Below are 23,460 nucleotides of genomic sequence, written 5' to 3'. Positions count from 1 at the left end.
CTCGTCCCACATGAACCCCTGGATGTTCTGCACCCACTCGAAGCAGCTCACCATCACTCCGCCGGAGTTGGCCATGATGTCCGGTAGGATCAGCACGCCCTTCTTTGCCCGAATCTGCACCACGAACATGAACATTTCTCTGCTGTCAGTCAATGTGTGAATGTGTCAACAAATGCAGCTTAGTTTTGTGGCAAAATGTTGGTGTTCTTGCCTCGTGGCCTCGGGGTCTGTTGGGTGGTTAACAGCCTCGATGATGTACTTTGCTTTGATGGCATCAGCATTGTCCCTAGTAGAAGAAGAAAATCGAACGAACTTTTTATTAACAAAAATGTATTCAGATACACAAAAAATAACAGCCAGGAGGATACTTTAACTGAGCTTCTGAGCAGTAATCTGATAAAGATTGGATGAAGTGAGATGGGACGAGGAAATAGAAGATTACTTGTTTATGACTCCTCCCAGAGCTGCCGGGATGAGCACGTCGCACTCTTCCGTGAGCAGCAAGGTCGGGTCGACGGCGTCGCCTCCGTCAAAGCCCTTGATCCCGCGGTTCTCTGCCGAGTGCTTCATCAGCTTGGCTATGTCAATGCCATTGGAGTTCTTGACAGCCCCTGTGACATCTCTGATGGAGACCACCTTGCCACCAGCTTCAGTGATCAATTGGGCAGCCCAAGAACCAATATTGCCAAATACCTGAAAAAGGCAAGAAGATGATAATTGCTCATCTGTGCAAAATGTAGATGAAGAAACATAGTTCTGGCCTTGCTCCACAATGTATGGCGCCATTGTACACAACGATTATTACTAGCATTGTGTAGGCATGCTTGTATATATTTGGCAGAATATATTACTTGTGGGTGCTCATTGTGTGCTCCTTTCCTCTTTAATTTCAGCGCGTGAGGTGGGAGATTAGAAAGATACTAACATATCAAGCACAGAACTTTGCAATTGCCACTGATGGTGTCTCCATTGTAAGCCTAAGCTTTGACAAGATGCTTGTCTCTAAATTATAAATGGGAAACATCTTAGCTTTGCGTGAAAATTAAAGAGATTGGCAAAATTTTCTCTGGCATTTTAAATGCGCAAAAGACCAAAGAAAAAGCAAATAATCTTAGTGAGTTCAGATAAAACAGAGAATTACCTTAAGAAGAGTTCAATTGCAATATCTTGATATTACACTAAAATTAAAAGCTGGATGGTCAGTCTAGTGGCAGGACAACAACCATCTTTTGGCAAATAAAACGTCTGCTTACAAATTTTACGTTTTCGGAAGCAGCCATGGATTTCACCTGGAAAAGAACATCGAAGAGAAAAAACAACGTCCTACAACTGCTCCATCAGACACGAATGGGCAGAATAAAGGGATATGTTGTATGTTCTTCCCTACGGCTAAACAATTGCTGAAAACTGTCACTTTCCTAAACCAGAAGGGTTGCAGTAGCAAATTTCCACTTAGTAGTGAGCAAGTGTAGATGATTTTGGTCCTTCTGTCTTCTATCAATCCTTATCCAAGATGGCAAATTATGGCACAAACGATGTATAACTTATTAATATGATTCCTGCGCTTTGTACGTGACGAACAATAACACTGCAAATATCATTCTACAAGAAATTTGATTCCTCTCCAGGGTAACTGCATAGCTCCCCATGTGCATCAATCGACAAAGCACAAATCTATCGCGTATCTACGCCGCTAGACCATCGCACATCCAACCACTTCCTCGCTTGGAACCACCGAATTGAACTGCCCAATCAAATCAATACATGTCGGGATCAACATAGGGGATGAGGGGGGGGGGGGAGCAAGAGACCGTACGTACCATGTCGGGCAGGATGACCTGCAGGCCGGCGGGGCCGGTGTCAACCTGGGCGACCTCGACCAGCAGCGGCGACTGCAGTGTTGGTAAGGTCGATGACTAGATGCAGGAGTTGGGGACGACCTCATCCGGGCACGGCTGCTCCCCCTCCTTGGCGGCATGGGCGGACAAGACCTCTTCTGGGTGAGGCCGAGGTCAGCGACGGGAGTCCGGCGACGCCGCTGAAGGTGCCGCCGCCACGACCACCCGCCTCCTCCGCTGAAGATGCCCCCGCCGCTGCTGAACATGGACGCCGATCTGGTCGATGACTTAGCGAGGAGCGGGGAGGAGAAGGCGCAGGACAAGCGGCTGAGCCGGCGGCGCAGCGACCGGCAGAGGAGGAGGCGCGGAGAGGGGGGGAAGAAGCGTGCGGCGGCGCAGCGACACGGCAGAGGAGGAGGCGCGGAGAGGGGATCGACAGAGGGGGAAGAACCGTGCGTGGCTAGGTTTCTTTTTCCTTTTCTCCCAGCGCTGCACACTAAATTGGACGAATCTACCCTTTTGGAAAATGATTAGCCCCACCATAATCTTGTAATGGCCCCACAGTTATTTGTAATTTCATGTAATTTTACTCTCGTAACTCCTATTTCTCCACCGTTTGATCGTAGTGAATGGACGGCTCCTAAATTCGCCAATCACTGTAACAGTTGTATTATCCTTAACTGGTGTCTTTGATCCTGCAGTTCGGTAATGCACTTGGGATCAATTTTTTTCTAATAATTATTGAAATTATGTCTAACTTGGATATGCTTCTTACAGCTGGGTAATAAATTAATGCAACTGAATTCATTTATAGATTAACATTGTTATAGCTTACCTATTTAGTGCGTACTCCGACAATTGAGATCGGGATCCCTTTTTTGTAACTGATAATCACTTTGGAAAATAAGTGGGGATATTGTCACTTAAAAATACCAAATTTGTGGAGCTTGACCGATCAGGACCAATTCTTTCATTGTACTAAGCCTACCAAATTTATGGGAAACAGCTTGCTTCGCTATAGAGCAATACTTCGTGTACATGATCTCTATATGCTTGAGTTTCTCCCTTTCAGTTTCACTGGATGTTGCACTGTATGGTTTAGAACTTCGTATGTAGGTTTGGTCTGCATCATGCCGAGAATTGGTATAATTTTTTGTTAATTTGCTAGGCTCTTTGCAGCAGTAGATTCTAGCTGATATACATATGTCATGCTTGCTTGCTGTTTAACATGAATACTTTTTGGTGTGCTTCTTAGATCATAGTACTTTGTGTCTAATTATATAAACTAGTAGAACGCCCGTCCGTTGCTACAGGTTGTAACGCAAATAAATAAATCAAACAAATGATAAAGGTCGTCTTTAAGGGCGAAGTTTATTTCTCCCCCACATGTCTGGGTGTCTTCGGATTTCAAACGAGCGCCCAACACACTCTCCGAAATCCAATTGTATAGACAGTCCGGGCTCCACCAAATTGAGCAAATATGTGAGGGAGAAATGTAGTTTTCCGGATTATCCATCATTTATCTTGCTCGGTCCTACAAAAACACCCCACGTCGCATTCCTCCCTTTTTTCTGTCAGAACCCCTCTCCTTCCTGTTCGATTTCCCGTCGTGGCTGGAAATTTCGTACTGGATCTTTATCCATTAAAATCGGATGATGTCCACTTTTTAATCTCACTCTTTGTATGTCTACACCACCATGCAAACGAACGGTGCATGCAAAAGATATGCTAAATGACTGATGTGTTGTGTTACCCGGAATCAGCTGAGGCCTTGTTCGGTTGATGGAGATTCAATCCTCTAGTGGATTCAATCCACGCAGGGGTTTGGTGACAGCCACCCCGTCACCCAATCCTCATTATTTCCTTTCCTTCTAATCCCCGTCACTTTAGATTCATTCGGTTAATCCCCAAAATCCCTAATCCTACAAATTCATAGTGTGAGAGGGGAAGGGAGATGAGGGGATGGTAGGGGCGTTGGATCTTACCGGCGAGATGGTCGCCATACGGAGAGGTGAGGGTCGCCGCCGCCGCCTCGAGGTTACCGCGCCGCCACCACCGCTGCCATTGAATCGCGGGAGAGACAGGGGTCGATTGAAGGACTCCGTTTTTTGTCTGTCGTTCGTCGGGCAGGGTTTGGTTTCCACGGGATGGGAGGAGAGGGTTTTTTCCCAGTGAAAACCCAGTGGTTTCGGAGGGAATAGGCCGGGGTTCGACCTCCGCCGGGTTTAACCGAACACACCTATATGACTGACCGGGATCCAACCCCCGCAGGGGTGAAACCCACGTGGATCGGGGGGGTTTTGACGCAAATCCCGGCGGGGCTGGGGATAAACGAACAAGGCCTGAAGGTGAAGGTTACTGTGAAGCAAAGCTGACCAGCTACTGGAGACTCTGCAGGAACAGACCACGGATTATGAATGTTAGTCCAGTTCATAACATCAGGGAGTGAGGAAAAGATTGAAGTCATGCAGAAAAAAAGAACAGGTCTAAGCATTAGCGTGCACGCAGATCGTTGTTCGTCCTCCTCTTGTGTTACGGAAGAGCAACAGTTCTTATTGGGATCATTACGCCTTGTCACTATTCTGAACCAGAGATAAGACAAATGTACATCTTTGATGGAGGAGGAGGAGGTCAGTATTACCTCTAGTACCAAAAAAAATGGCAGGGCCCGTCTCTAGAAAGGCAAGCAGGGGCTGCCACCACGGTTGAGGCCAGGAGGCGGAGGTGTTTATGGTCCAAAAGTGAGAGCAAGGCTTGGCTGAGAACCACATGAACCAGCTAGTCCGTAGCAACAACCTTGCTCCAGTTTGAAGTAATGATTTCTACTTTCAAAGGTATTTGCAGGATACGAGATAGCATAAGACTATAAGAGTATATTGTCCTGCACAAAAACAAGGAACAGGGAACAAACGCTGACATAAAAGAGAACAAACTCAGAAGTTCAACAGTGATACTGTAGTGCAATTCCGTTTCAAAAGTACTGCGGTGTAATGCAAGTGAGTGGACCTGTAATAAACATTAGCTCACATTCAGAAGAGCTGGACTGAATCTGAATAAGACAGGGCACCACATAGTGAACATAATTTTAGTAAGTGTTCGAGGCTAAGCAAGAACAAGAAAGGGCCAACTGAATTCAGGCTTAAAAACCATAACGAGACCCTACAGAAAAATGCTACGATTTTAATCATGTGTAACCAAAAGGTTGATGCGGTAGGTTTACTTGGGAAGAAGAACAGTCTATACGGTCTATGCAAGTGGAAAATAATCACCAGTTGTCATGAATTGCCTGAAGACTAGCACTACTCTTACAATGCTTAATTCACTAGATTACAAATAAAGTATCCAAATATAAATTGAAGATGCTAACTGCTCTGCTTGAACGGTTGGTGAGATTCACCTGGTCACAGATAAATCAATCAGGATTCAGGAAATTCAATTTCTAAAATGCGTAGGCGATCAAAATTTCTTAATGTGGTTGATAAATCGCAAGGCTTTTTAGTAATCACATGCAGTTATAAGGCTCCAGTAAAATAAGTAACTCCCTATGAGCTATTATCAGTTTATCACATGTTTGTATGTGGATTCCCATATAAATAAGTAACTCCAGTGAAAAGTATATTTTTCGTCCCTTAACTCTTTACGAAAATTTACAAATGGTCCTTTACTCCAAAACCAGCAAACTGCAGTCCCTCAACTTTTAAAACCGGATAAGTTTAGACCCTGATGCTGCTTTAGGTGGCTTCTTTGCTCACTGGTGTCATTTTTTACTCAAACTGGCGGGACACACCTGCCAGTGACAGGAGATGCACAAAATATATAGTGGGACCCGTCTGTCAGTGGTGGAAACGTGAAATAAATCAACGCGGCAAAAAATGCCGTGTAATAGTCGAACTGGGCACCTCCCACAGCGTCACACTAGAGCTAGCCACCTATCAAAAAATAATCTGATGTTGTATTGAGTGATACATGTTATATATTACTCCCTCTGTAAACTTGCATAAGATCATTAAGGTCACTACTTCAGTGATCTAAACGATCTTATAAAAGTTTACAGAGGAAGTACTCAATATTTAGTTAGGGTGCACACACGAAGTCCACATGACCACACCTCACGCAGGGTGCACACACTCGAAATCAACACCACACGCAGAGTGCACACACAACGGATATAAGTAGAAATGCAGAACAAATGGTACGTCTAAGTCAACTAGTTAGTTAGCTACTTATTAAATTTAAAAAGACTAATAACTACTTACATTATTTTTACCAATTTTGACATTTATATCTCTTTTGTATGAATTCGTACACATCAATATAGCTACTCCATCATGCACATGAGTCCAGAAAAAAAAGCGCAGAGTTGAATCAGCAAACACCTAATACAAATTTAAAAGCACGAGTCAAACTACTAATTAATTGAGAAAAACAAGGAAAATAAATACACAGCATGGCATAACTACTTATTCTTCAGTTTTAATTAGGAATAAAGAAAAAGAAATCGCTTTTAAATTAGTTAATTTTGAACACGTTTAATACCCCCGTATATAATATAAATCAATATATACCTCTATGTTAAACACAAAACATCTCCTGGTGAGTGGCTAGCTTGTGCACTCTTTATGCTGGAGGTCTCAGGTTCGAACTATGCATTGTGCATTTTGTGTAAAGCTATTATTTTCGTTCTCCTAACGCTGACAAGTGGGACCCGCACATGATGTGTCCAGTTTTAGTCAAAAACTACTCCAGGTCAGCAAAGAAACCACACGAAGCAGCACCAGGGACTAACTTATCCAGTTTTGAAAGTTGAGGGATTATAGTTTGCTGGTTTTGGAGTTTAGGGATCATTTCTAAACTTTCGAAAGAGTTGAGGGACTAAAAATGTACTTCTCCCGCATGATTAAACAAGGACAGTTCACAGGAGATTCCCATTGCCTGGCAATCGGCGCCTGCTAGGATATATCAAATGTCCAATTAAGTCATACTGCAATGAGATCAGAAAATAGAAAAACATATGCATCATAGAAGAGTTTAGATAGGATATAACAGCATTGTGCTATAACCATCCGATGAATGAACAATGAAATTACTAGAATCGGAACAATTATTTCAATTAACAGTGCATCATTCAATAGGGTACTTTCGTACGAGGCGATCTGACCGCCAGGCATCAACAACTTGCATTAGTACTCAACTGAAGCTGGCAATTAGAAAATATATGATGCACCAATTATACTGGAACAGAATGTACATGTCATACAAGGGAAATCGTTACCAATTGTATGCTTGGTTCTCTTTGATGCAGGTGGCCAGGGAGATGCACGCAATGCCCGGTAACTTCATATGCCTAGAGCCCCTTTTAAGCATCTATGCGGCAAGAAGCGTGTCCATATGTAACGCCCACGATGCGGCTATATCTCCCACGTGTCGAGGCACGACTTAGAGGCATAACCGCATTGTGGTTTTGTCGCAAGAAGGGTCATCTTCACACAATCCCATGTGATGAACAAGAATGGGATAAAGAGTTGGCTTACAATCGCCACTTCACACAATACATAAATATAATCCATACATCATCCAAAATACACACATAGACCGACTACGGTCAAGATCCAAATGAAAATAAGATAACCCTAAATGCTAGATCCCCGATCGTCCCAACTGGGCTTCACTACTGATCATCAGGAAAAGACACATAGTAACGACCACGTTCCTCATCGAACTCCCACTTGAGATCGATCCCATCATCTGCACTGGCATCGTCGGCACCTGCAACTGTTTTGGTAGAATCTGTGAGTCACGAGGACTCAGTAATCTCACGCCCGCGAGATCAAGACTATTTAAGCTTATAGGAAAGGATGGTATAATGGGGTGGAGCTGCAGCGGCAATAAGCATATATGGTGGCTAACATACGCGAAAGAGAGCGAGAAGAGAAGCAACGGAGCGGTCGTCATCTAGCAATGACCAAGAAGTGATCCTGAACTCCAACTTACGTCATTCATAACTCAAACCGTGTTCACTTCCCGGACTCCGCCGAGAAGAGACCATCACGGCTACACACACAGTTGATGTATTTTAATTGGGTCAAGTGACAAGTTCTCTACAACCGGACATTAACAAATTCCCATCTGCCTCATAACCGCGGGCACGGCTTTCGAAAGATAATACCCTGCAGGGGTGTCCCAACTTAGCCCATCATAAGCTCTCACGGTCAACGAAGGATAAACCTTCTCCTGGAAAGACCCGATCAGTCTCAGAATCCCGGTTTACAAGACATTTCGACAATGGTAAAACAAGACCAGCAAAGCCGCCCGAATGTGCCGACAAATCCCGATAGGAGCTGCACATATCTCGTTCTCAGGGCACACCAGATTGTCCAAGCTTCCGATAGGCCAGACCAGAGTTGCCCCTGGTGGCCACCGGCGACTGACAGGTTGGACCAATACTCAGAGGAGCACTGGCCCGGGGGTTTAAATAAAGATGACCCTCGGGCTCGCGAAAACCCGGGGGAAAAGGCTTAGGTGGCAAATGGTAAAACCAAAGTTGGGCCTTGCTGGAGGAGTTTTATTCAAGGCGAACTGTCAAGGGGGTCCCATAAATCACCCGACCGCGTAAGGAACGCAAACTCAAGGAACATAATACCGGTATGACAGAAACTAGGGCGACAAGAGTGGAACAAAACACCAGGCATAAGGCCGAGCCTTCCACCCTTTACCAAATATATAGATGCATTAATTAAATAAGAGATATTGTGATATCCCAACATATCCATGTTCCAACATGGAACAAACTTCAACTTCACCTGCAACTAGCAACGCTATAAGAAGGGCTGAGCAAAAGCGGTAACTTAGCCAAACAACGGTTTGCTAGGAAAGGATGGTTAGGGGCTGACATGGCAATATGGGAGGCATGATAATAGCAAGTGGTAGGTAGCGTGGCATGGCAATAGAGCGAACACTAGCAAAGCAAAGATAGAAGTGATTTCGAGGGGTGGTCATCTTGCCTGCAAGGTTCTCAGAGTTGTCGAAAGCTTGATCCTCGTAAGCGTACTCAACAGGTTCCTCGTTCACGAACTCATCTCCCGGCTCTACCCAAGACAAGAACACAAGCAACGGAACCACAATCAATCACGAGAAATGCACAAGCAACATGATGCAAAACATGTATGATATGCGAGATATGATATGCGATGCATATGCGTGCTTCGGAAGGAAAATGATGAACAAGGCAGTAACTTGGCAAACCAAGCATGCCATTGGAAAGATGGGATGATTTCGGTCGAAATCGATATAAAGATCACCGGAAACGGATGCACGGTTTGCAAATGGCAAGCAAAACAAGACTGACACGAATCTGCGATTAACAGCATGATAGCACTTAAAATGCAACAAGCAACAATGCTACATCACTCCAACATAGCAACAAATCATATGGCAGTAATCTACAGGAGATGCTTGACAAAAGATGAACACTGAGCTACGGCTAGTTCACAACATAACAAGCTCAAACAAGCATGGCAAAAGTGCAAAATATAACAGGTTCACAGACTTAGTGAAATTACTGGACATGGCAGAAAACAGCATCAGGTAGCAATGATCAGAGCACGAAATCAATATGCTATAGGAACTTAACATGGCAAAACAAGGCATGGCAGTATTCTACTAAATGCATATGACAAAAGTCCCTTACTGACCATAAGCCAAAAAGGACCAGAAGATATGATGGCAAGCATGTAAACATAGCAAGTTTCATTATCAGGTTTCAGACTTGGCAGAAAACAGAGCATGGCAGAAACAATAATATGAAGGCATCTTGGTGAGCTTGATGCACTCACCACAAAGCAATGCATGACAAAAAAAGCATACCTACAGCAAGATGGCATGTTTATGAAGCTATCCATGGCAAGAACAAGTACATAGCATGTATGGATCAACTACAACAAGCTTGGCAAAAATGAATATCATGTTAAGAATCTGCCAGAAATATTTTATAGCAAAAGTAGAGCAAGTTTGAGTCATGCTATGTAGTCCATAATTGCAGACAAGGGCAGGAATGGACCAATTACAACAATATCTACAAAACATCCTTACTGAACATCTCTAAAATATGCATGGATCTCTCTGTAGCATCAAGTTTACATGGCAACAAAATAACATCAGACAAAGACAGAGAAATCACTAAGTCCCTGAAATCAGAAACATTACGGGGCCTAGTTTGCATGCTTGTGATAGTCACCACAGAGATCACAAAAATAGATGGCATACACCACTGGAAAGATGGCATGGCATACAACAAAACACATGTAGACGTCATGTCCATAAGATGCACAGATTAAATGATACAAAAATGACAAATCTCCAAGTTCTGCTAAGAACCAGCAGATAACAGCAACTAGCACTCTTGCACCAGAGATTTGGGCATCAAGATGGCCTCTAATGAACATGGTGCAATTGAACAAAATGTGGAGCATCACGAGGCGAACAATTCGATATATTACACGCGCGAAACGGAGCTATGTAAAGAGAGTTATGCAATGATGAACATGTACACATGCTGTAGAAATAAATGACTTGGCAGTTTCGGGGAGGGGGGAGAAGAGAAAGTCAACGTACGGGGTCAAACCAGATCGGATCGAGCGAGAGGAGCTCAGGCTCGCCGGATCCTCGGCCGGAGGAAGAGGAGAAGGGCGCCGGGGCTCGGGGGGAGAGGAGGAAGCAGGGCGGCGGCGTCGTGGAGGACCGGAGGCGGCGGCGAGGCGGCACCGGCCGGCGGGCGGCGGAGAGGCCGCGGCGGCGCGGGCGAGGACGGCGGGGCGGCGCGGCGCCGACGCGGAGGCGGCGGGGCGAGGCGGAGGCCGGGCGGCGGCTCGGGGCCCGGTCGCGCGCGGGCGGGCCGGCCTCGGGCCCGGCGGGCGGCGGCGGCGCGGGGCGCGGTGGCGTGCCACGTGGCGCGCGCCGGTAGGCTGCGGGCGGCGGCGGCGATATGTCCGGCGGGGTACGGACGCGTCCGGCGGTGCGGAGGGAAGTGGGTTAGGGTTTGCCTGCGAATGTTTTCGAGAGGGCTCACATATAAATAGGTAGAGGGAGCTAGGAGGCTCCAAATGAGGTGCGGTTTTCGCCCACACGATCGTGATCGAACGACCTAGAGCATGGAAGAGAGTTTGGTGGGTTTTGGGCTGTTTAGAGAGGGGGTTTTGCTGCAACACACATATGGACTTTGCGGATGCCCGGTTAACCGTTGGAGTACCAAACGACCTCCAAATGGAACGAAACTTGACCGGTGGTCTACCGGTGGTATACCAAGGCCAATTGACAAGCCTCGGTCCATTCCGAGAACGTATGACACCCGCTCACGAAAGAAAACAAGAGGGGTGCACCGGAGGAGATGGGAGCGCGGATTGCAAAACGGACAACGGGGAAAATGCCCGGATGCATGAGACGAACACGTATGCAAATGCAATGCACATGATGACATGATATGAAATGCATGACATGAACAAAATACAAAACGAAAGACAAAACCCGACCACGGAGGGAATATCATAACACATAGCCGAAAATGGCAAGAATTGGAGTTACAAATATGGAAAGTTACATCCGGGGTGTTACAGCCAGACCCCTCCCGATGAACAGGACCCCCGTTTCGACCGTAGCGCCCAACACAAGTCCGTTTCCTCCGTTTTGCGGTACGCCACACCCCTCCCGATCAACAGGACCCCGTTTCGACCGTAGGAGGTCCAAGAGAAGTCTGTTTCCTCCGTTTTGCGGTACGCCAGACCCCTCCCAATGAACAGGCTCCCGATGAACACGACTGTATTCCGTTGCCTCCCCATGAACACGACGCATTTCGTTGCCTCCCCATGAACATGACGACGACGCAGTTTCTCCTTTCCGACCTGGCCATGCACACGAGCCCTGGCTGTACGTATGCGCGAGTAGGCGTTCGAGACCCCGCCCGTATGTACGTACGTGGCCGTATTTACTTTCTTGCAACCTGGCCGCTGTACGTACGTGTACATGCTACGTGCGCGCCTCTACTACGACACGTGCGCGCCTCTACTACGACACGTGCGCGCCTCTATTACGACACGTGCCCTTCCTTACTCGGCCACGGTTCATCGCTGCAGCCTGCAGACAGACTGATCGTACGTACATACACGTTCGCAACCAGAATGACAACGCTACGTACGCTTCGACCAGGTGGGTCCCGACTGTCAGGCACTTCCTTGCGCGCGAAGATGTAGCTGGTGGGTCCCAGCAGTCGGGCGAATCATTATTTTTTCCCGTAATATGGACACACTTCCTTGCGTGCGAAGATGTAGCTGGTGGGTCCCAACAGGCAGGGGGAAACGTTTTTTTTTCACGAAATACGGTGGCCCGTCTGGTGGGTCCCTGTTGTTAGGTGGAGGAATCATTATTTTACGCGTAATAAGGAGGCATTTCCTTGTGTGCGGCCGTGGACCCAGCTGTCAGCCTCTCCACGTATAGTCCACGTCCGATGGATGTCGTTCGTTGACCACGGCACGCCGAGAGCACCAGGGCGGTGGACGACGGCGATGCCTAGGAAGGGAACGACACGGAGCCGGGGAAGACTCGACAGTGGTTGACCACGCGATGGGGAGTACGAGGATTTACTGGTCCGGCTGCCGTCGCCGGAAAATAACAGGAGGTGTGGGTGAGTAGAGGAATGGCCTGGCCAACAATGGAGTAGGGTGGGGCGGTGTGGCCTGTGCGGCAGCACAGCCGGCCACGGGAGGCGGGAGCAGGCAGTCCCACCGGCGCTGGTTTGGGTGGCTGGAGCAAGAAGACCAGAGGTTGAAGAAGCAGTACGGCCGTTGGATGGACATCGTAAGGTCTCTGCAGCTAGAATCGTTTATATTGACTAAGTCTACAAAGCCCTTGGTACGCGTCAACTTAGTAGGCCCACAGGTCAGCCTCCGAAACGGTGCACCCCAGATGTCAGGGGGAGGAATCATTTTTTAGGCGGCTGAAGCTAGAATATCCGAGATTGAAGAAGAAGCATGACATTCGTTGGATGGACATCCAACGGCCACTGCTGCTAGAACCATGTGTTGATTATATGTTTAAAAAGCCTTGCATACGTGTCTACTTACTTTTTTTTGAGGGGACGCTTCAACTTAGTAGACCCACAAGTGTGTGGCAGAGAACTTATAGCCCATTTGCGATTTGTAAGAATGTACATCCCATTTTTGAATTCTAATGGAATTTATAACAAGGTTGATGTTCCTTGGGTGACCCTGATATGGAATAGCTACTATGATCATGGGGTTCCACAGGCAACAGTTAATGCTGGATCTTTCTGGTGGAGAGATGTTCTGAAGCTGCATGAGGCTTACACTGCTATTGCCTCAGTACATATCAACATGGGTGATTCTGCTCTGTTCTGGACTAATTCTTGGCACATTGGGGGCTCTGCTAGACCCCTATGTTGGAGATTGCCAAGGTTGTTTTCTTTTGTCAATAATGACAGGATCTCTGTGCGGGAATTTCTTCAATCCCAGGATCTTTTCTCTATGTTTTATTTGCCCCTTTCTCATGAGGCTGCTGCTGAGTTGCAAATACTGGAAAGTTGGATCATGCAGTTAGACAGAGACCCCACCTTACCTGATGTTTGGATATGGCCTGGTCAATCAGGAGGGTATACTGCGAAAAGTTTTTACATGATCATGCACTCACACTTACCTACAATACAACCTTGCAAATGGCTTTGGCAGAGTAAGTGCACCATGAAGATCAAGGTGTTCGGCTGGCTTTTATTCTTTGACCGACTTAATACCAAGGATATGCTGGTTAGGAGACACTGGCGCTCAAACCAGGATGACAATCTTTGCCTCACTTGCAGTGAGCTGGCGTATGAGGATAGAATACATCTGTTTTTTAACTGCACCTTCAGCTGTAGAGTCTGGAACTATTTGGGTATTGATTGGTCTGGAGGCTCAGATATTCTGCAATGTATCCTGCACGCCAGGTCAAGCTTCACGCACCCTTTCTTCGTTGAAGTTATGCTAACAGCAGCATGGAATATTTGGATTTTGCGAAATGGCAGAATCTTCAGAGCTGAGAGAGCTACTTTCAGTGCTTGGAAGTGTAAATTCATCCATGATATTTCTTTGCTTGCTCACAGGGTGAAGGACTGTAACAAGCCAAAGCTTTTGGCTTGGATTGCTTCTTTGTTGTAAAGCAAGTACAGTTAGTTAGCAAATAGGTAGTCTCTTTTCCCTTTTGTTTTCCTTCCTTGTATAGTTTGTATTTTACTTGTACAGTGGTGCTTTATCTAATAAAGGGCTGTGGGGCTTTGCCTCACAGTAAATATTCAAAAAAAAACTACAGCCCATTTACAGTTTGTTAAAAGTACAGCCCATTTTCTAGCTAGGACAATGATTAATAATTTCAACCAACCATTCAAAACATAATTCAAGAAAATTTCCCACATTTTGATGGTATCCGAAATATTTTTATCCCAAAATTTCTAGTCAGATTAACTACAATTTCAATATAAATTAGTATTACGTAAAAATCCAACGAAACATTGCGCGCGCAACAATTAATGGTATTAAAAATTTCAAAATCCAAAAAAACTTATAAACTAATTACATGTTTGGTGCATTTTTTTATAGTTACTGCCCAGTTTTTATAATTACATCCCATTTATTATTTCTTAAAGCCCATTTTCTTGTTAAGCCTAATGCATCCCTCCTTGGAAAGATTTGCAGCCCAGTGGGGCGGAGAATAACAAGTTGACCTTGCCTGGGTATTCCTTAAGAAAAAGTATAGCTGGGCTAGCCATTTTCAGCTTGAAAAAAATTAATATCTGGGATGGATATCTGGCCTGGGCTAGACGGGCCATAGCCCACCCAGTTAATACCTTGCTCTCCTCTGAACAACAACGAAAAACTCTGCAGTGCTCTCACACCTCAAAAACACAAATACTGCTCGAGCTGCTTGGTCCCAACTGTCGGCCGCTCCTTGTGCAATTCTCTTGTTTATTGAGTACATAGGTTGACAATGGTATCGGACCGTGATGTCAGGAAACCAGGAGGAAGCAAAAAAATTATAGTTGTATATATAATAAGGAGGCACTTGCGTACGTGCGATTATTGCCCTGGTGAGTCCCCACTATCATCCTCTCCATGTAAAGTCATCTCCTCATTCCTCATGTCCATTGACCATGTTGACAACGCGAGACGGCGGCACCATGGCAAGCGCAACAACTCGAACGACCACGGAGAGGGCCTTGCGGGCCTTACGGATGGTCTGATACAGCGCCCGCTGCTCATTCAGGAAGCTAGGATCATAGGGCCACATGTCCGCGACGACATTGTCGTTCGCTTGTTCACCGGTGCTTGTTGAGGAGACGGAGGTTGCAGAACAGGTCCTCCTGCGCTGGTAGCTCTTCCGCCATTAGGGCGTCGAACTGCGGCCGCACCTGCTCTATGGTGAACACGGCATGAACCGGCTTGGACAGTGCCACCGGCTCCTGGTCGGAAGCGACGTCCATCGTCTGATTGTCGACGCTCAGCTCGGCGAGCTCGCTGGCGAGCCAGCATGTCCGGCTGCTGGACCGACCCGCTGCCAAGTGCCGTGGCCCACCCAGACCGCCTCCCTCGCCCGCGCGTGCTTTCCACCCGAAACGGTCAGTGCCGCCCGCCTTGCTTCGCGGTGCAGGCGATTGCTCCGCCTTCAAACAACACAAGTGCCGTTCGTTCGTCCGTCTGCCGCCCACATTAATGATACGAGGTTGCCGAGGCGACTACTCCGGCGCCACACGTCCGTCCCTCTGCCGCCCACCATTGCTATATAAACTGGTGCGCCGGCCATACACTACAAAAAATGCACTTCCGTGATGATACGTGTTTGTCACAGTAGGTCACGTTTTCTATCATGCATGTACATCCATGACAATTTTATGACAGAATCAAGATAGTCATACCTGTGCTGTCGTACAAGTGTTCCATGACATTACCAAAATTATGATCACGGAAGTGTCCACTTCAATGACGATAAATTGCGCGTCATAGAAGTGCATTCGTCAAGGGTGACCAACACGTGGCATCCACCGTAACGGAACACCGTTAAGCTATCTGGTCCGGTTTTGGATCCGATAACCCGTTAACAGCCCGGACCAATGGGGATTTTCCACGTGTAAAATACTCATTGGCCGGAGGAAACACGTGTTTGCTCACCGTTGGGACATGTGTCACTCATCCAATGGGCGAGATGCGCCTATGATACGTTGACACGTGGACCGGCCCAAAAGTGGCCCATAAAGATTAAATGGGCCGGCCCAACTAAAGGCCCACAAAATTTAGCGGGCCATAATGGGCCAACCCAACTAATGGCCCAGAAGATTTAGCGGGCCATAATGGGCCGGCCTAGCTAAAGGGCCACAAGATTTTGTAGACCATAATGGGCCGGCCCAGCTAAAGGCCCAACATTCTCAGTTAAGGCCCGTACGACTAGTGTCAAATCGGTCCGTCAACGGCCCGTCCTAAACTTGTCATCATCACGGCCCATGGTCACTTCCGGCTAATTAACAGAACGCTAAGAATTTGGGCCGAATTACGGCCCAGTGTGTTTCCGGCCTGTTAAAGGTCCTGCTTCATTTGGGCCCATTTACAGGCCATTGAAACTTTCGGCCCATAAACGACCGTGAAGGATACGGGTCATATTCAGCCATGTCTGACATTCGGCCTGTTAGAGGCCCGCTACAGATTTGGGCCACATTCAGCCTGTTGTGACTTTTGGCCTGTTAACGTCGGACGAAATCCATGGGCCATATGTGGCCCGACGCCACATCGGGCCTACTAACGACCCATATAAAAATGACACTAATCAAGCCTGACCGAACTTCCGGCCTGTTAAAGGCCCGTGTAGTAGGTCGGCGCATTTACGGCCCGTCTGAATTTCGGCCTGTGGACGATCCGCATTGTAAATGGCCCACCATTTCGGCCTGCTGAGACCAGTGGGTTAATTGGCACAATCAGGGCCCAATCTTACTTTTGGTCTATTAAAGGCCCATGTTTTTTATGGGCTCGAGATATTTACACATGTAAACGGCCTATTATTACTGAGGGCCAAAATTATATTTAGGCTTGTTAAAGGCCCACTATGGGCACAGGCCTACTAGAAAAATATGAAAGCTTATGCCTATTTAGGCCCATATATTTTTAGTGGGCTACATGCAAATTTCGGCCCAGAATCGTTTTTAGCCCAATTGGAATGGGCCCGACAAATGTTGGCATGTTGGGCTCCTACGAAGCTTTTGGCCGAATACATTACTAAGATAAACCTACACTATACAAAAATAGCGTCGTAATTACTGCAGCCTTTGGCAGCATCATAAATGCTGTATCACAACAAAATATATCCCAACCATACAACACAACGCCTGTTGGCATAAAGTGTACAGTCCTTGCAGATAAAAGCATCATCAGATGTATAGAAGCACAGATCATTTGACCCGAGTGCTTATGTTTCAGGCTGTAGAATCTGATGGAGCAACACGATCTTCCCCTTTTTTCCGCCATTGCTCTTGAACAATGAAGCAAATGTCTGATAGTCTAGTTTCAAAACCATTCATATCTTCACGACATTTGTCAACCACTATTTTTGTTTCCGACACAACTTCCATTAGCGATTGGACTTGTGTCTGGAGCACAGATATATCACTCTGTCTAGCCGGAAGATTTTGTTCAGTAGGCAATTTGGACGAGGTTACCTTGACAGCCAACCCACAATTACGTAGGAAGGTGCTTTTTGCACTGTTAGTGGAGAGATACTGACGCACTACAGCAAGAGGTGACATTGCGCCTGTGGTAGCCTCGTCACCTTCAGGTGGTTGTGGCTGTTCAATCATTTGTTCCATAGCTTGCTGAAAGTTTGAACTTGTAGATTAGTGTACCAGATAAGTTACTAATGAGACAAAAACAAACAAAGTAGGTTTTACATAACTTATTTTGGTGAACTACTGTAATACATTAGCATGTATTGTAGTGCCAACTACATAATAAAATCACTTTCGAAACAAATGTCCATGTAGCATGCATACTGTATTGTCTATTTCCTCACATTCTTTGACATCTAAGGATAAAGAGACATGGTTTAAAGTAGGATGAACATAGTATGACATCGTTCATATCATGGGAAAACAAATATAAAACAAACATGCTATTCTATCATTGTGTGCGCACGTGAACATCACAACTAGATTACAGGTCAAGACGAAAAGAATATCCTTCATCTCTTTTAAACCATGTAAGGTGAAATGATACGTTAAGACAACTGTGTATAAAAGTGAACAGAGTAACTGACATTGGCTGCAAACAGGGCAGTTAAATGAACACATCACAGTACCAATCAGTTCAAAGGCAGGAGGAGTAAGGACTTACAACAACGGCCTGAACTGGTGTGCTCATGCCCTTCATCTTGCTGGTGTAGCAATCCTTGAAGATTTGCACTGCATTCGGTTCAGGTTCTTTTTGGTCCGCACGGGTTTTCTGTTGGAAATATGCCCTAGAGGCAATAATAAATGGTTATTATTATATTACTTTGTTCATGGTAATTGTCTGTTGTTCATGCTATAATTGTATTGTCCGGAAATCGTAATACATGTGTGAATACATAGACCACAACGTGTCCCTAGTAAGCCTCTAGTTGACTAGCTCGTTGATCAACAGATAGTCATGGTTTCCTGACTATGGACATTGGATGTCATTGATAATGGGATCACATCATTAGGAGAATGATGTGATGGACAAGACCCAATCCTAAGCATAGCATAAAAGATCGTGTAGTTTCGTTTGCTAGAGCTTTTCCAATGTCAAGTATCTTTTCCTTAGACCATGAGATCGTGCAACTCCCGGATACCGTAGGAGTGCTTTGGGTGTGCCAGACGTCACAACGTAACTGGGTGACTACAAAGGTGCACTACGGGTATCTCCGAAAGTGTCTGTTGGGTTGGCACGGATCGAGACTGGGATTTGTCACTCCGTGTGACGGAGAGGTATCTCTGGGCCCACTCGGTAATGCATCATCATAATGAGCTCAATGTGACTAAGGCGTTAGTCACGGGATCATGCATTGCGGTACGAGTAAAGAGAGTTGCCGGTAACGAGATTGAACAAGGTATTGGGATACCGACGATCGAACTCGGGCAAGTAACATACCGATTGACAAAGGGAATTGTATACGGGATTGATTGAATCCTCGACATCGTGGTTCATCTGATGAGATCATCGTGGAACATGTGGGAGCCAACATGGGTATCCAGATCCCGCTGTTGGTTATTGACCGGAGAGGCGTCTCGGTCATGTCTGCATGTCTCCCGAACCCGTAGGGTCTACACACTTAAGGTTCGGTGACGCTAGGGTTGTAGAGATATATGTATGCGGAAACCCGAAAGTTGTTCGGAGTCCCGGATGAGATCCCGGACGTCACGAGGAGTTCTGGAATGGTCCGGAGGTAAAGAATTATATATAGGAAGTCAAGTTTCGGCCACCGGGAAAGTTTCGAGGGTTACCGGTATTGTATCGGGACCACCGAAAGGGTCCCGGGGGTCCACCGGGTGGGGCCACCTATCCCGGAGGGCCCCGTGGGCTGAAGTGGGAAGGAACCAACCCCTAGTGGGCAGGGCGCCCCCCCATGGGCCTCCCCCCATGCGCCTAGGGTTGGGAACCCTAGGTGGGGGGGCTTCCCACTTGCCTTGGGGGGTACTCCACCCCTTTGGCCGCCCCCCCCACCCTAGATGGGGTTTGGCCGGCGCCCCCCCTCCCAGGGGGCCTATATAAAGGGGGGAGGGAGGGCAGCAACTCACAGCCTTTGGGCGCCTCCCTCCTCCCTTGCTACACCTCTCTCTCTCTCTCGTAGAAGCTCGGCGAAGCCCTACCGGCATCCTGCTACATCCACCACCACGCCGTCGTGCTGCTGGATCTCCATCAACCTCTCCTTCCCCCTTGATGGATCAAGAAGGAGGAGACGTTGCTGCACCGTACATGTGTTGAACGCGGAGGTGCCGTCCGTTCGGCACTCGGTCATCGGTGATTTGAATCACGGCGAGTACGACTCCGTCATCCACGTTCATTGGAACGCTTACGCTCGCGATCTACAAGGGTATGTAGATGCACCCCTCTCCCCTCGTTGCTAGTATACTTCATAGATGCATCTTGGTGAGCGTAGGAAAATTTTAAAATTATGCTACGATTCCCTACAGTGGCATCATGAGCCAGGCTATGCGTAGTTACTATGCACGAGTAGAACACAAAGTAGTTGTGGGCGTTGAGTTTGCTAATTCTTCTTGCCGCTACTAGTCTTGTCTTGTTTCGGCGGCATTGTAGGATGAAGCGGCCCGGACCGACCTTACACGTACGCTTACGTGAGACAGGTTCCACCGACTAACATGCACTAGTTGCATAAGGTGGCTAGCGGGTGTCTGTCTCTCCTACTTTAGTCGGAACGGACTCGATGAAAAGGGTCCTTATGAAGGGTAAATAGAAATTGGCAAATCAGGTTGTGGTCATACGTAGGTAAGAAACGTTCTTGATAGAAACCTACAAACCACGTAAAAAAACTTGCAACAACAACTAGAGGACGTCTAACTTGTTTTTGCAGCAAGTGCTATGTGATGTGATATGGCCAGAAGATGTGATGAATGATATATGTGATGTATGAGATTGATCATGTTCTTGTAATAGGAATCACGACTTGCATGTCGATGAGTATGACAACCGGCAGGAGCCATAGGAGTTGTCTTTATTATTTTGCATGACCTGCGTGTCATTGAAACGCCATGTAAATTACTTTACTTTGTTGCTAAACGCGTTAGCCATAGAAGTAGAAGTAATCGTTGGCGTGACGACTTCATGAAGACATGATGATGGAGATCATGGTGTCATGCCGGTGACGAAGATGATCATGGTGCCCCGAAGATGGAGATCAAAGGAGCATGATGATATTGGCCATATCATGTCACTATTTGATTGCATGTGATGTTTATCATGTTTTTGCATCTTATTTGCTTAGAACGACGGTAGTAAGTAAGATGATCCCTTATAATAATTTTAAGAAAGTGTTCACCCTAACTGTGCACCGTTGCGAAGGTTCGTTGTTTCGAAGCACCACGTGATGATCGGGTGTGATAGATTCTAACGTTCGAATACAACGGGTGTTGACGAGCCTAGCATGTACAGACATGGCCTCGGAACACACGCAATACACTTAGGTTGACTTGACGAGCCTAGCATGTACAGACATGGCCTCGGAACACGGAGGACCGAAAGGTCAAACATGAGTCGTATAGAAGATACGATCAACATGAAGATGTTCACCGATCTTGACTAGTCCGTCTCACGTGATGATCGGACACGGCCTAGTTAACTCGGATCATGTTTCACTTAGATGACGAGAGGGATGTCTATCTGAGTGGGAGTTCATTAAATAATTTGATTAGATGAACTTAATTATCATGAACTTAGTCTAAAATCTTTACACTATGTCTTGTAGATCAAATGGCCAACATTGTCCTCAATTTCAACGCGTTCCTAGAGAAAACCAAGCTGAAAGATGATGGCAGCAACTATACGGACTGGGTCCGGAACCTGAGGCTCATCCTCATAGTAGCCAAGAAAGATTATGTCTTAGAAGCACCGCTAGGTGATGCACCAATCCCACAGAACCAAGACGTTATGAACGCTTGGCAGCAGCGTACTGATGATTACTCCCTCGTTCAGTGTGGCATGCTTTACAGCCTAGAACCGGGTCTTCAAAAGCGTTTTGAGAAACATGGAGCATATGAGATGTTCGAGGAGCTGAAATTGGTTTTCCAAGCTCATGCCCGGGTCGAGAGATATGATGTCTCCGACAAGTTCTTCAGCTGTAAAATGGAGGAGAACAGTTCTGTTAGTGAGCACATACTCAGAATGTCTGGGTTGCATAACCGCTTGTCTCAGCTGGGAATCAATCTCCCGGATGACGCGGTCATTGACAGAATCCTCCAGTCTCTTCCACCAAGCTACAAGAGCTTTGTGATGAACTTCAATATGCAGGGGATGGAAAAGACCATTCCTGAGGTATATTCAATGCTGAAATCAGCTGAGGTAGAGATCAGAAAAGAACATCAAGTGTTGATGGTGAATAAAACCACTAAGTTCAAGAAGGGCAAGGGTAAGAAGAACTTCAAGAAGGACGGCAAGGGAGTTGCCGCGCCCGGTAAGCCAGTTGCCGGGAAGAAGTCGAAGAATGGACCCAAGCCTGAAACTGAGTGCTTTTATTGCAAGGGAAGTGGTCACTGGAAGCGGAACTGCCCCAAATACTTAGCGGACAAGAAGAAGGCCGGCAACACCAAAGGTATATGTGATATACATGTAATTGATGTGTACCTTACCATTACTCGTAGTAGCTCCTGGGTATTTGATACCGGTGCGGTTGCTCATATTTGTAACTCAAAACAAGAACTACGGAATAAACGGAGACTGGCGAAGGACGAGGTGACGATGCGCGTCGGGAATGGTTCCAAGGTCGATGTGATCGCCGTCGGCACGCTACCTCTGCATCTACCCACGGGATTAGTTTTAAACCTCAATAATTGTTATTTAGTGCCAGCTTTGAGCATGAACATTGTATCTGGATCTCGTTTAATTCGAGATGGCTACTCATTTAAATCCGAGAATAATGGTTGTTCTATTTATTTGAGAGATATGTTTTATGGTCATGCCCCGCTGGTCAATGGTTTATTTTTGATGAATCTCGAACGTGATGTTACACATGTTCATAGTGTGAATACCAAAAGATGTAAAGTTGATAACGATAGTCCCACATACTTGTGGCACTGCCGCCTTGGTCACATTGGTGTCAAGCGTATGAAGAAGCTCCATGCAGATGGACTTTTGGAGTCTCTTGATTATGAATCATTTGACACGTGCGAACCATGCCTCATGGGTAAGATGACCAAGACTCCGTTCTCCGGAACAATGGAGCGAGCAACCAACTTATTGGAAATCATACATATGGATGTGTGCGGTCCAATGAGTGTTGAGGCTCGCGGAGGATATCATTATGTTCTCACTCTCACTGATGATTAAGTAGATATGGGTATGTCTACCTAATGAAGCACAAGTCTGAAACCTTTGAAAAGTTCAAGGAATTTCAGAGTGAGGTTGAGAATCAACGTGACAGGAAAATAAAATTCTTACGATCAGATCGTGGTGGAGAATATTTAAGTCACGAGTTTGGTGCACACTTAAGGAAATGCGGAATAGTTTCACAACTCACGCCGCCTGGAACACCTAAGAGAAACGGTGTGTCCGAACGTCGTAATCGCACTCTATTGGATATGGTGCGATCTATGATGTCTCTTACCGATTTACCGCTCTCATTTTGGGGCTATGCTTTAGAGACTGCCGCATTCACTTTAAATAGGGCTCCGTCGAAATCCGTTGAGACGACACCGTATGAATTATGGTTTGGGGAGAAACCTAAGCTGTCGTTTGTAAAAGTTTGGGGATGCGATGCTTATGTCAAGAAACTTCAACCTGAAAAGCTCGAACCCAAGTCGGAAAAATGCGTCTTCATAGGATACCCTAAGGAAACTATTGGGTATACCTTATACCTC

General features: G+C 46.4%; 1 protein-coding gene across 1 annotated transcript; it reads right to left on the bottom strand.

The window, feature by feature from the left end:
* Positions 1-150: 150 nt before the first annotated feature.
* Positions 151-1,907, bottom strand: LOC123167367 (glutamate dehydrogenase 1, mitochondrial-like). The gene is made up of 3 exons (XM_044585210.1): positions 1,821-1,907; positions 443-693; positions 151-286 (listed from the first exon to the last, which is right to left on the bottom strand). Exons 1-3 carry the CDS (start codon positions 1,821-1,823, stop codon positions 166-168), a joined length of 375 nt encoding a protein of 124 aa, XP_044441145.1. The 5' UTR covers positions 1,824-1,907; the 3' UTR covers positions 151-165.
* Between the last annotated feature and the right edge of the window lie 21,553 nt (positions 1,908-23,460).

The sequence above is a fragment of the Triticum aestivum genome, chromosome 7D (assembly GCF_018294505.1).
Source record: "Triticum aestivum cultivar Chinese Spring chromosome 7D, IWGSC CS RefSeq v2.1, whole genome shotgun sequence".
In the NCBI taxonomy this organism is placed as follows: domain Eukaryota; kingdom Viridiplantae; phylum Streptophyta; class Magnoliopsida; order Poales; family Poaceae; genus Triticum; species Triticum aestivum.
The sequence above is the reverse complement of the archived record's forward strand: the minus strand, read 5'-3'. Positions and strand labels throughout refer to the sequence as shown.

Bases quoted from the DNA above. Each gene is read 5' to 3' on its own strand.
- LOC123167367 (XM_044585210.1), bottom strand. The intron at 287-442 runs GTAATCTTCTAT...TTCTTCTACTAG, and splicing joins CTGGGAGGAGTCATAAACAA to GGACAATGCTGATGCCATCA.